The sequence below is a fragment of the Xyrauchen texanus genome, chromosome 1 (assembly GCF_025860055.1).
Source record: "Xyrauchen texanus isolate HMW12.3.18 chromosome 1, RBS_HiC_50CHRs, whole genome shotgun sequence".
In the NCBI taxonomy this organism is placed as follows: Eukaryota; Metazoa; Chordata; class Actinopteri; order Cypriniformes; family Catostomidae; genus Xyrauchen; species Xyrauchen texanus.
Genome location: NC_068276.1, coordinates 23,123,911 through 23,137,640, shown reverse-complemented (window position 1 = coordinate 23,137,640; position 13,730 = coordinate 23,123,911). Strand labels below are relative to the sequence as shown.

General features: G+C 38.6%; 1 protein-coding gene across 5 annotated transcripts in view; it reads left to right on the top strand.

The window, feature by feature from the left end:
* Window positions 1–3,903: 3,903 nt before the first annotated feature.
* Window positions 3,904–13,730, top strand: part of cd99l2 (CD99 molecule-like 2) — a 13,749-nt gene continuing 3,922 nt past the window's right edge. Inside the window, exons 1-11 of one of the 5 annotated variants that reach the window (XM_052106390.1) lie at window positions 3,904–4,142; window positions 6,453–6,506; window positions 6,608–6,655; window positions 6,891–6,959; window positions 7,549–7,656; window positions 9,115–9,195; window positions 10,081–10,143; window positions 10,594–10,665; window positions 10,768–10,821; window positions 10,943–11,062; window positions 11,154–11,219. In XM_052106390.1, coding sequence (XP_051962350.1) covers window positions 4,085–4,142; window positions 6,453–6,506; window positions 6,608–6,655; window positions 6,891–6,959; window positions 7,549–7,656; window positions 9,115–9,195; window positions 10,081–10,143; window positions 10,594–10,665; window positions 10,768–10,821; window positions 10,943–11,062; window positions 11,154–11,219 — 793 coding nt within the window. In that variant the 5' untranslated portion in view covers window positions 3,904–4,084. Of the gene's footprint in view, window positions 4,143–4,194; window positions 6,369–6,452; window positions 6,507–6,607; window positions 6,656–6,890; window positions 6,960–7,548; window positions 7,657–9,114; window positions 9,196–10,080; window positions 10,144–10,593; window positions 10,666–10,767; window positions 10,822–10,942; window positions 11,063–11,153; window positions 11,220–13,730 lie in introns of those variants that run through there. The other 4 variants (XM_052107059.1, XM_052108604.1, XM_052107815.1 and 1 more) reach the window with 4 other exon arrangements.

Here is a 13,730-nt window from a genome sequence, read left to right as displayed (position 1 = left end):
GAAAACTCCTGAATGAACTCCCGTATTTGCGCCGCTTAAATACCCGTATGTCCGGGGCGGACATGCAAATACTGGTTGCCAACTCTCATTGGCCTTTTTTCATAGTTCAGAGGTGAATATCGGCGCTCAAGAGAGACCCCTAGTGTCGCTTCTCTGACACAACGTCTCGTTCCCTCCATCGGGGAACGGAGGTTACATACGTAACCTAGACGATTATTTCATATGAAACTACACACATTTTGTCAAAATATAACAGTTACTTTTATGATTACACCCCCTCAGTCTACCTCAGTCCTAAATAGTCTATCACTTGGGCGGCCGCCGAAATATCTTCAATGGGAGAAACATGGCATTGTTCTTTCCCTGCTGTCCACGACCCAGTCCGAATAGACCAGTTGAGAAACACTGCTTTAACTCTCTCTCTCACACACACACACACACACACACACACACAAGTTAGACCCCCTTGCCTCGCTTCTCTCTGTAATTTTCTCCGCTGCGTGCATGCGTGTTGCAAGTTGACGAGTCTGACAGGCAGACTAGGAGGAAATGAAATACGCACGCACATGTGAGATTATCCATCTGGTTGCATTTCTTTCTACCAATCATATGTGCCTTTAGCTTATGTTGTCATGAGTATCTGCCTGATTTCAGAAATAAAATCGGTGATTGGACGGTACCGGGAACCATGGGAATAATTGTTCCCAAATTTTAACGCTCCAGCTGGAAAAGGTTAAAGGTTCTACTCCGTCCATATACAACTATATGTTTTAATTAACAAAGATTGCATCCGCACCTCAGTTGATGTATATATTGAGTGGGGACACATTGTTTGCATTTTTTGAATGGATTCGACTGCAAAAGACCTCAACCAACTCATGAACTCAGTCCCCCATCCCTTCTGGACTCAGACTCGGAACTGTTGGGAATCTTCAATGATTCCCAACAGTTCTGGAGCTTGGATGCCCTCTATTGGCCATTTCTTGTAATTGCCAGTCAGATAATTAACAGACAGTGGATTAGACATGGGTTTTCTTGTATTTTTACATTTCAGTTGATATTTTTACTATATTTTATTTATATAAATGTAATTAATATGTTCATTAACATTAAACTTTAAATTAAATTATGACAAATACCTCAAAACATGTGAATATGCACAAAAAGGAATCATGACATTTAATCCGTTGCCATGCCAACAGTATTTAAGATATCAAGAAACCCTTCATAATAAAATGTGCAAATGCCTTGATATTAATCTGTATGTTTTTGAAGCAATTCAGGCGAACATGTCTGTTAAAAGTGACACACTTCCTTCCGCCAGTTGGTGGCGCTACGACCGTGACCCACATTAGTCACATCACAGTGATCAGCCTGCAAGGACAAACATTTGGTTCAATTTTGATGTTTTTAATTTTCAGCACGCAGAAGATATGAGACTTTTCCTTATTCCATTTTTTTTTACGTTATTTTGTCGCTTTGCCATGGCAACACCGTTCAATATATAAAAAAATCCCTTCGCAAAGACATCGTCAATGTCTTGGCATGATGTCGCCCACATTTGGTAGCCTACCTGTACCATTAAATCCCTGGGAGGAGTATTTCAAATTCAAACATGCATTTTTGAAACAATCCAAAATGCCAACTTCCCTTTTAGCAGAGCCTATGACTGTCAGCACGAAAGTTGTCCGGCTTGATGAGATCTGTGTACAAAGTTTGGTGACTGAACCTCAAAAGGGATGTGGTAGATAGCCCCCCGAACATGCCCATGTTCTAGGTGGTGCCGAAGAGCCCCTTATAAACACATTCACGTTGCTAAGAGGCGCGTATTTTGTTACAAAGTCCTTCTTGAAAGCGTTGGATTTTTATCCAAGAGAAATTCACCTAATCCACAATACTTATAATTTATGATTAACCACATGCTATTTCAAACTAGTCTAGTACTAACAGCTTAAGATGGTAGCTGTGTTTTGGAACATGGTAGCTGGTCCAAACTGGTAGAAGCTTATTTTACATGCTCAAGATGATATTTTGAGTAGCCAACAAAATTTTTTTCTGCAAGTGCAAGATGAATTTTGAGCGTACAAAAACATTTCGGCATGTGCAAGATGATATTTTGAGTGCACAAAAAGTTATTTTGCACGCGCAAGATGATATTTTGAGTGAAAAAACTGTTCGGCAAGCGCAAGATATTCTGAGCGCAACACAGTTTACTTTGCACCCGCTTGAACTCAGCATTGTAAAGCAATGCATCTTCTTGCAAAGATAAATTCATTTTGAGCAAACAAAAATTTTGTGCTTAAATATATGTTATTTGAATGTGAATTTGCTCAGAATTCTTAAATTTCGCTTTCTCATACACTCTACACAATTCTACGTGCACACAATTATAGTTTGAGAGCACAAAAATATTTCTGTGGGTGCAAGATGATATTTTGAGCATGCAAAAATTTTATGCGCTCAAAATATCATTTTGTGCGGGCAGAATTGTGGCACAAGCATAACTCCATAGGTCGACCAGCTACCATGTTCCAAAAACCAGCTTGACCACCTTGAGCTGGTATGAAAAACTGGCAGCTGATCTAAGTTGGTCTCCCAGCTTGGACCAGCTAATAACCAGCTTGGACCAGCTCATGACCAGCTAGCTGTTTAAACAGAGATTATAATTTCGGCGTGCAAAGCAGAGCTGAACAGAAGGAACCACCCTAAAGCAACGTGATCCAAAAATCTCATATCGAGCTCCCGCATTCCCACTGTATGGAAGCCCTGAACCACAAGGTGGAAGAAAAAAAAACGGTGGAAAAAAAGGGTCTCCGTTCCTTCCTGAGCCTGTCTTACTTTTTTTTTCTCTCTTCAAACATTTTTTCTGTTCAAAAAATTATATATTTTTTCTCTTCAAAAATAGTTTTTTCTCTCTTCAAAAAAAGAAATGCGGTACCAACCTTGGCCACCAGGTGCCGGAAAATGTGCTAATGTGATACGATTATATTTAAAAACGTAGGTTCTTAAAAGTGTCTTTCAATCTCTGAAAGTATCTCCTGTTATATCTCCATTGCAGTCGTCCGGTTGAACGTGCGTTTAGTCTATTGACTCATGCATTAACATTACCATGAACCCATGGACGTAACTACCATTGAGGACACCGAGGTCATGTCCTCAGTATTTTTTTCTTGAAGTGTCATTTCATTGGTTGCATCAACGGAAAGTCACGTGACACGTACTTGCAGATACCGCTGACATGTCAAAACGAATATAGTCAGCTGTAGCGGAGTGTTCCCTAAACCAATTATAGAACACAACGCAGTGTCTCGCACAGCTCAAATAAACTCTCACATAAACTTCAAATTGAACTTCAAATTGAAGTTTATGTGAGCTGTGCGAGACACTGCGTTGCGTTATCCCAAAAGACTCCTGCAAAGGTGTCATATACTTCTGGCCACAGAAGAATAGTTACTTGTTTTGATAAAGGTGAGACTGAATTACTGAAAGCTAAAGGTATTCTTTATTATTTTATGTATTGTATATATGCATTGCAGTACAGGTGTTGTATCAACAGTTGAGTTAACTGAACTGATAATGGAAATATTTTTCTATCAATTACAGTTAGTGGTGAGAACCCAAGTCCATTTCAGAGGATGCATACACACTAATATAGTATATTATATAATATAATTTAGTGTACACTACAAATGGATCTCCACCGTTCCAGAGGTTGCACAAGAAGCCACAACTACCTATAGGTAGTTGTGGCTTCTTGTGTAAATGTACCGGTTTTGTGCAACCATGAAAGTCTGCACATGACAACAGAGAAAGCATTAAAAGCATAATTACATGTTTGCTGATAGTGCCACCTGGTGGCCAAGGTTATTATTTTTTTCCCCAGGTTGCGGTTCAGGGCTTCCGTTCTACTGCAGACACGCTTGCGGACTGTTATTCGTCTCGCAGCCTTTGCTGAGCAAAGTGAGGCACTACGACCTTTTAAATTCCTGCTAGGCCGCAAGGGCAAATAATCACAATTATATCCTCTATTGCAAATATTTAATATAGCCTAAGTTAAATCCAAGAGCTATTTCGGACTTTTAACATGGGGAAGCTTTCAACATGGACGCTCCTTGCAGTCTTTTCTCTGCTGATAGTGAAAGGTAAGCGCTTCGCCTCTCTTTGTTGAACCCCGTGCCATGCCTTGTGGAAGACCGGCACTTTATTTAAGCATTTCTAAAATGCATTTTTTTTAAAACCACAATTTGCTCTTTTAAGGTAAGTTTGAAAGCACAACACACAAGAATTAGACGCTCGAGTTGCGTTGTAAGAACACAGTCTCGATCATCTGTCTGGGTCTTGCCATTGCCACTAACCTTTGCATTGCATGTTGAAACTCAACAAATGATCACTCACTCGGATACCTTGATGATATTCATCCATAAACAAGAGCGTAAGGAATATTGATGATGATAAGAATATTACCTTTCGCATTGGAATATTAACAAGTGTATCGCTAATATGAATGTAAATTATTATTTTGTATTGTTGCACAGAGATGTATTAATTTAAGTTATTACTATACCTTTGGACAGAAATATTTAAATATAGACAAGTGAGGTTATTTAGGTGATTTCATCAATATTTCATGACTGAATAGCAGTCTTTGTTTATGAATATATGAATAAAGTACCATAATTTCTAACATTTGACTTGTTTGTGTGTGCCCACATTGATATAATAGCCGTTTTAATGCTTCATTTTTATTTTTTTCAAGCAATAATTATATCATATTTTATTTATATAATCATATTGAATTTCGGGGCATGAACTAAATATAATACTGATGCACTGTCTGAACTGAAAATATATTCGGTGAACAATGTGATTTTAAAATAGTCCCCAGTTCGGCTGACCACAGAACAGGTACATCAGGGAGGTTGGAATCAGAGCGCATGCGTACAAGAAGGCACAATGCGTCCAGGTACAGCAATGAGGCTGGAATTTTTTGGATACTGCGGAAGATAGGGAGATACCATCGTTTTATGTCAGGAGGTGTCTCTCTGAAAAAGATGAGTTGCTAATGTATGTCAAAGCTGGCAAAAACCAGGTAGGCTTATGCACCAGGACATTTCTTGTTGAAAGAAATTAAATCATGTGCTGTGAAATACTCATTTGAATAGTGTTTAAAACCACAGAACGTGTGAACCCCACCCTTTATTTTGTAAAGGACCCCTTATCTGAAGCCACCACTGAACTGACAATTTTAGAAAGCCAGTGTGAAGATCAAGCTGCTGTTCTGGCAGAAGTTCCCTCCTCATTACCCTTTCAGCCACACCCTCTGATGTATATGTAATCAGATACGTGATAACACACTCCTACCTGAGAACACATTGTTTACGCATGAGAGGATAGTTACCACTGTTTTCGGTTAATGTATATAGTAACTACAATATGTATGTCAGTCATGTATGAATGCCATACCATCTGAATAACAGATGCATCATTAAACATTAAATCCAATAATAATATTGTAGCTACGGTATGGTATAAAAAACACAGGCATTTGTTGTGAATGGGAAAAGCATGTATCAGAATGAGTGCTGCCACATGACATATTGATCATATAACAGGCTGGCCAGTGCTGAGCTGGCCTTGGCACGGCTGCCTGAGGGCCAGCTGTGGCTTTTAGTCTCATTGGTAAAGCGGGTGTGCAATGAGACAACATATAACCGCACAACAGAGCTGCTTAGTAATCAAATAGGAAAAGAAAGGCAGAGGGATAGACAGATAAAGAAATAAAGAAGGATAAGACTGACCTGAATGGATTTGTTGCACTACATTATCAGTGGCCCAGGGCTAAAAATAAATGCTGGACATTGAGCAAGATAAACACTTGTTATTACAAAACAAAACCAAGAGAAAAATGCAATGCACAGACTAATCTTATCAATTTGTGCAATACAATAATCTAAATAGCAATATACTGTAAATGTCTATTTTATAGTGTGTTCTCAACCCTTTTTTTTTATTTGTCAAAATGAGACACAGGGAAAAAACTTTACAGAAACGTCTTTATTGTTTTGCACGTAAATACAAAAGATTCTTTGTCCCTTTGTGCTTCATGAATGCACTGCTGAGCTGTCATTTTTATGTCTTTGTTAAAATCCAGGAATGCAGCTGCACAACTGTGGAATTTGTATCATAAAGAGTCTTTGGTAAAGCTGGGCATCAGAACCAGGATTATTATACTGCTATCATCTGACATTTATTGTGCCTCATAATGGCTAAATTTATGATAAAATAAGATAATTAAATTGCAGTGATCTGCTTGAAGTATGCATATTGTCATACGTTTATACGTTTTTTTTATATCCGGATGTGTTTAGGTATGATTTACATAAATACATGCTTGCTCATGATGTGATGAAACATTTATGTTTATGTTTCATATCTTGTTGTGTGCGTTACAGGCATCAGTGAGGATTTTAACTTGGCAGATGCGTTTGATGACGACCTACCCTCATGTAAGTACGACAGAGAGTCTGTCTCTCCGTCACGTCTTTGCATCAGAAAGAATGTATTTTGTAGATTAATTTATTTAACATACTACATACTCATACTACAGCTACCCCAGCACCTAAAGTGGATCCAGCAGGTGGTGCAGGAGCAGCAGGTGAGGATAATCATTGATTTGTAGCTAATTAATAACTCCATTATTGGCATTAAATGGCCTTATTTTTGGCCTACAAATTATTATTATTACAATTATTAATGGCCTACATAATTGAATGATGTGATCATTCATCGTCTCTTATGACTCAATAACAATTCATGAAAATTAAACCGATTTAATTTAAATGATTATATATATATATATAAGTATTTATTTTGTTTTGTTTTTTAAATAGTGAAACCTACTAAGCTTCCTGTGCAGACCACAACCAAGAACCCAGTAAAGCCCAAGCCCAAACAAACAGGTAAAAGATGCATCCATTGTTCCTGCTTCAGATGATCCTATAGAAAATGTCCCTTCTAACCTCCCTAAATAAACACTGGAACCATTGGGATCTTAAAATGTGGAACCAAAAAATCCTCATGCCCTTAGAATAAGTCCCTGGGGGCAGGCTTCTGAGAGCTAAAATGTACCGGTTTTGTGCAATGCATTATGAAGAGTAAAAGGACCATCCAGTTTGATGGATAGGATCTCACTGATAGAAAGTGTTTTATGAAGAGAAAGGGTTTGTTTTGGTCTGGTGTACTATGCAACCGTATATACAAATGTTATATGGCATAGAAGGCCACAATAAAATTAATTATTCTTGTGTAATGACATTAGAGTTATGTCTAAGAATTTGTATGGTGTTGGTAATAAAGTCATGTCAGAGTCCAAACAGTATTTATATGTGACAAAATTTAAAATGGTATAGTCGAAAAAGAACACTGATTGATGGTGTCTAATGAGTCTTGGTCCTAGGTTTCGATACCCAGCACCCTCTGTGTTGGCCACATATATATATTTGTGTATATATGTGAACCTTTTACTAACATGTTGACCTCCACTAACAGAAGAGATATCCACTGATTTCTTTGAGCCCACCGTTCGCCCGGGCCTGTTGCCCCAAACAACCGCTAAACATCTCCAAACCTCTGTTTCCTCTCGGAAAGTCCAGCCTGGTGTGTACCATACTGTCAGTTACCCTGTAGAAACCGTTCATCATTTTACGTTCACATGTGTTGTTTTAAAGATGTATATTCAAAGCAGAATGTGATTAACAGCAAAAAAGGCCAAAAATAACAGTATTTGGTTTAAGATAGTTATTATCTCTTCTGGCCATTAATTTTAGTAATCAGAGCATTTTGCATCATTTATTATGCTTTGAATGTAACATGTTAAAAGGTCTAAGCCATTCTCTGTTCATTCCTCTTAGAAGAAATGCACCCTGTTTTACAACTGATATTCCATTATTAAATGTTGTTTGTGTTTTACATTTACAGATAAAAAATACATAAATAAATAACAATGTCTGTCTTGAGGTGCTTACTCAAAACCCACTGTTGATCTGATCCGTGGCTGCACCGACAGCTAGTTAGGCAGGCTAAGCTCCAAAAAGAAAAAGCAGAGAGAGGGAAAGTTAAACCTTGAAAAGAATGTGCACCCCCCTTCCGACTTCTTGTGCTCAGAACCACTGCCCTAAATAATTGACTGATTTTGTACATTGAAGCCCTCCAAACCCAGAAACCCAAAGACCAATTAAAAAACATTGTTGACACAAAAAGTTGTTGGATAGCCTCAATGGCACATACATTGATGAAGGGTGCAAAAGTATATTTGTTTTTACAATATGCCTAAAATTGGCCACTGCGTTAGGGACTTCTAGCCAATCACATCACAAGCATTCCCATGGTTGCTCCTGTGCGCCCATGGGAATCAATTTTATCCCACTATCAAATTATATTACAATTTGTATTTGTCATCATTCAAAGTCTTGTCTTGTGTTCCATCTTCACTGCATAAATTACAAAGGAGTTAAAAAATTTAATTTGGGGGGGGGCTGTGTAACTCGGTGAGTAAAGATGCTGACTACCACCCCTGGAGTCGCGAGTTTGAATCCAGGGCGAATCCAGTGACTCCAGCCAGGTCTCCTAAGCAACCAAATTGGCCCGGTTACTAGGGAGGGTAGAGTCACATGGGGTAACATCCTAGTGGTCGCTATAATGTGGTTTTTGCTTTTGGTGGGTGTGTGGCAAGTTGAGCGTGTTACCGCGGAGTATAGCGTAAAGCCTCCACACGCGCTATGTCTCTGTGGTAACGCGCTCAACAAGCCACGTGATAAGATGCGCGGATTGATGGTCTCAGACGCGGAGGCAGTTGAGATTCGTCCTCCGCCACCCAGACTGAGGCATGTCACTCCACTACCATGAGGACTTAGAGTGCATTGGGAATTGGTCATTCCAAATTGGGGAGAAAAGGGGATAAATAAATAAACAGTTAATTAGTTTTAAAACATCTACCACATTATGTTACTCAGAAACATCTGTGTATTTCATTGGCACTTAGCTGTAGTAACATTTCTGTGAACACTGTTCATGTTTCATTTGTTATGTATGGTGACAACCTATTTTGCCTGATAGGTTTGGAGGACTTTAATCTTGAAGATGCCCTGGACCCCGACAACGACATCAGAGGAAATGGCAAAAACTCTGGCAAAAGCGGTAGGTGTTTTTCTTTCTTTGTTTTTGTTAACTTTCTCTAGAAATTTGATTTAGTTAGCCACCTTTGATAACACTGATGTAATGATAGTTCTCAGGTTTGTTTGCATGCTAATGTGCCTCAGATTAAAATAGTGCTAAAGATAGTACCAGCCTATTTCGTGTCACGTTGAGGAAAGGTTTAGGCTAAAATAAACTGTTTCATCAGATAAGACTTAAGCATTTTGAAGAGAAATGGAAATATGTTCTCAGTTCCCCTCTTATAGCTATGATTTACATAAAAGGAAATAGAAAGGGACAGAAGAAACAGTAAGCAGTACATAGAGCAGTAAGCCAAATAGTTTTTTCTTTTAATTTACTGCACTTTAGATTCAATACATTTATCTCACAGACAAAAGTATTGAGGTATGATTTTGGGGTATGGCAAACAAATGTAATTTTTTTTAGAAGACATAAAGCTCAGTTTATGATAGTTACTGTTTCCAACTCTGTAAAAAGTGGCACAATTGTTACCTTAAAGGTCTATTTCTACTTAATCTAACCCTTAAAATTCATTTTTTTTGTTTTTTGGGTGTAACCTAATGAATTCAGGTTGGTTCAGTGTTAAATGTAATATTATTGTCTTGAATGAAACCACCAAATTTTAGGTTAACTTTCTTTAGTGTATTTGAGCCTCAAAATAATTTGAAAATCAATAGCTAATTTACATATTATCCACTCCCATTTCTCTAAATTACCATTTAATCTCAAATCTCACGAGAAGTCTGGCTGATGAACATTAATTACAGAAAAAGAGTGTAATTTCACTCTGGGTCACTCAAAATATTGCAAGTCAGCATGGATTAACCCAAGCTATCCAGGCTTGATAGCATCTCCTGTCCCTGCCAGATAAAGGCATCGGAGGTGGAGGCCGTGATGACGGCAGACCCAACAGCAGAGGTGGAACTGGTGGTAAGAAAATAAGCACCTCATTTTGGGTGAAGTTGCTTGGGATATACTGTATCTCCTACCAATCTCTTCCTCTCTTTATCTTCTTGGCTGAAGGAATCCCCCTTTGCACCCCTAAATCAAAACCTCATCATTAACAAAATCTAATTGACTGTCTGGATCATCATTGTGCTTTAAGGAATTGTATTAACCCAGTGACCAACATGGCTCCTGATTTCTTGCACCTTAACAGCAAACCCTGCATGGACTCTGGGTTTAAGTATCCACCATGGTGGTTTTCGGTCTGGATCCTATCAGCAGCTCACTATTCTGTTTCTTGCAGTTTTGGGATCCTGGGCTTTTCCTCCTACTTTGGGATCACAAAAGCTAATAGGATTAGTAGACCCAATATTAACACATGTATGTGTACTTATTTTATTGATCGTAGGCTAATGGCCTTTTCTAACTTCTCAGGTGGTGAGTTCACAGACAATGACCTTGTGGATGTGGGCAATGATGACACCTACAAACCAGACAAAGGCAAAGGTGACTCTTAATTTAACTTAACTGAAAAAAAAAACGTTTTCCCCACAAAAATGGTGATTGGCATACTGCAGGTGTGTCATTTCAATGTTCATATTTCTATAGGTGGACGAGCAACTGGAGGTAGTGAATTGGATCCTGCTGATGAAAATAATGATGGTATGAAATACAGTAGCTAACAATTTAGCTGTAAGGAGTCCAACACACTACTACAAATCCACATTCTCTTTTAAACCAATCAAACATTTTATTGCAGCCCATTTCTAAATATTCATTGTAGACACTATGGCTGAGACTGGTACCATTGCTGGCATTGTGAGTGCTGTTGCTATGACTTTGGTCGGTGCAGTGAGCAGCTACATCTCCTACCAGAAGAAGAAGTTTTGCTTCAGCATACAGCGTAAGGGCAACTAGTTTTATTCTTAAAAGTACCGTGTCTCTTATATTTTTCCATTGTTTCATAATCATCTCACATGTTTTATCTTACACAGAGAGTCTGAATGCAGATATGGTGAAGGCAGATGCTCCAGATGCTGTAGTAGCACAGGAGCCACAAGGTAGTGACCCCCTATTTATGTTTTTGTGTCTATGTATTTTTATTGATTTTTCAAATTTCAGGACAAGGCTTTTAGAAGCATTTCAATAAAAATAAAAAATATAAAAAAATCCCAGTTTGCATTTTCAACATCTTAGGAAAAGATACACAGTACTTTTGACAAATGTTTAAAATGATGTACGCTCACAGGAGTTAAAAAATATAACTCCTGTGAGTGTACATCATTTTAAACATTTGTCAAAAGTACTGTCTATTTCTTAAGATGTAAAACTCCTAAACAAATTATGGGCAAATGTACTGTACAGTTGCAACACTTTTGCACATGGTATTGCGGTGCATAAACCTGTGACTTATTTGCAAAACCACCCAGCAATCTAGTTTATGCGGGTGCATTCTTCACTGAAATAGTGCTGCAACTTGCTGCATCATTATTTAAATTAAATCAATGTGATTCCTTTCCACACAAACACGCCTCCTTTCTATGTAATTTAGGCTTGTGATAGATTGTGATTTATGTATAAAACATTGTACATCGCACTATTACTGGCAGATGAAAAGAATACAAAAAAGAAAATATAATAATCATATATAATTAAACCTACATTTCCCTCTCCACAGCCCCTCCCAGAGAGTCCCCCAAAAACACTAAATAATAAATACCCATTTCCTATCAAATGAATCTCAAGGCCTCAGCCTTCTGCTTGACATCTCCTCAAAAGCTGCCACCCTCCCCATCTCTGAATACCACTCCTGGAATGAAGGAGCCCCATCTAACTTCAATCCCCTTAAAATAATCTGCCTGCCAATCATAATACTAGTCAGGACACAATTTTTTATGTGTTTGTCCCCCAAATTTATGACCGCTCCATCACCCAGAATACAGTATCTGGGGCAAAACAAAATTTGAGTGCCCAAAACGTCTGTAGAGTGAGGAGGGTGGGGCCGGTCTGGAACAGCGCACACCCAGTCCCCAATCAGCCTGATGGTGGCGCGCGAGGGATAAAGGCGGCCGAGAACCGGTTTAACAATATAAATAATATTTAATTAAATAAAAAGACACACACAAACACATAGAGGGCAGCTGCCTGCAAACACATTACAGCAGCATGTAATTCTCTCTCTCTTGAACTGTCGTCCTCGGCCACCTTTATCCCTTGCGTGCCCCCATCAGGCTGATTGAGGACTGAGCGTGCACTGTTCCAGCCCGGCCCCACCCTCCTCCGTTCTACAATGCCACATATGAAACTCTGAACCTTCAACCAAATCTCTTGGATCTTAACACACCCCCAAAAAACTTGGGTTGTGTCTCCATCTTCTGATTGGCATCGCCAGTAGGTGGGTGTGTCTTTAAGCCTATACAGTCTAGAGGGGGTCCAATAGAATCTATGTAATATCTTGAATTGCATAAAGCACTTCCTTGCATCTCTAGATGCAGACTTGACGAATCCTAGCCCACACTCCCTCCTCTAATACCAAGTTTAAATCTCTCTCCCATAATCTCTTGAGAGAAGTTGAAGTTCTGCCCCCAGACTCTGAATTAACAGGGAGTAATACCCTGATGCCTCATGACCTCTCCCAGAGTATCTGCCACTTTAGGGGGGTGTAAACTACTCCCAAAAACAATACAGAGCAAATTTTCAAAAGATCTCAACACTCCACTCTCATATAGGTCACAGAATATAATAACCTCCCTCACAATCCACTCTGACCAACAGAAAGGGGACTTTTTAATCCATAATTTAGGGTTCAGCTATATATTTGGCAACATTTTAAAAAATGTCAGAATTAAACTCTCTGGACACTTTTGTCCATACCGAGTGCAAATGTAACTTAACCTCTCCGGTTAGTTTGATAGAAAGGCTTTGCGGTGGCAAAATAGGGGTAAGAACTTCCTGTTCAATACAAAACCCGGGAGGGGCTCTCTCAGGTTTAAGCAACCAATGAGCAAAATATCTGAGACCGAATGCGTAATAATAAAACTAAATCTTGGGTGGGCCTAGCCCACCATTGTCAATCAGCCTATCGTCACCTTCCTAAAATAATTGCCTAAGTCATTTTTTGACAAAAATGATTTTTTTGCATAAGTCATCTCCTCATGATGCTGGCCACCTTTGGTAAAATCGCCCACATCCTCAGTTGAACAGATCACGCAATTCTACCTTTTTGAGTGACATTATCAATAAATATCATATATTCAATTATTGGTTCAGTGTTTTGTGTTTTCTGAGAAAAGTGAAAAAATGACTTAGGCAATTATTTTAGGAAGGTGACGCTATGTAACTTACTGAAATGCAATCTGGGATGTTTACTATTCCAAATGAAGGACTTTGCTATATTAACAAATTGCTTGAAATAAGAGAGGAGAACATCTACAACATCTACAGGGGCGAAAATTTCATAAAAATGTTGGGGGGGACAATAAACATTACAATTCTCAAGAGCAATTTTTGAAGGGGACACCAAGGTTTTTTTGTTGTTGCCCCGTTTGCATTTGTATTATTTTATTTCTTAA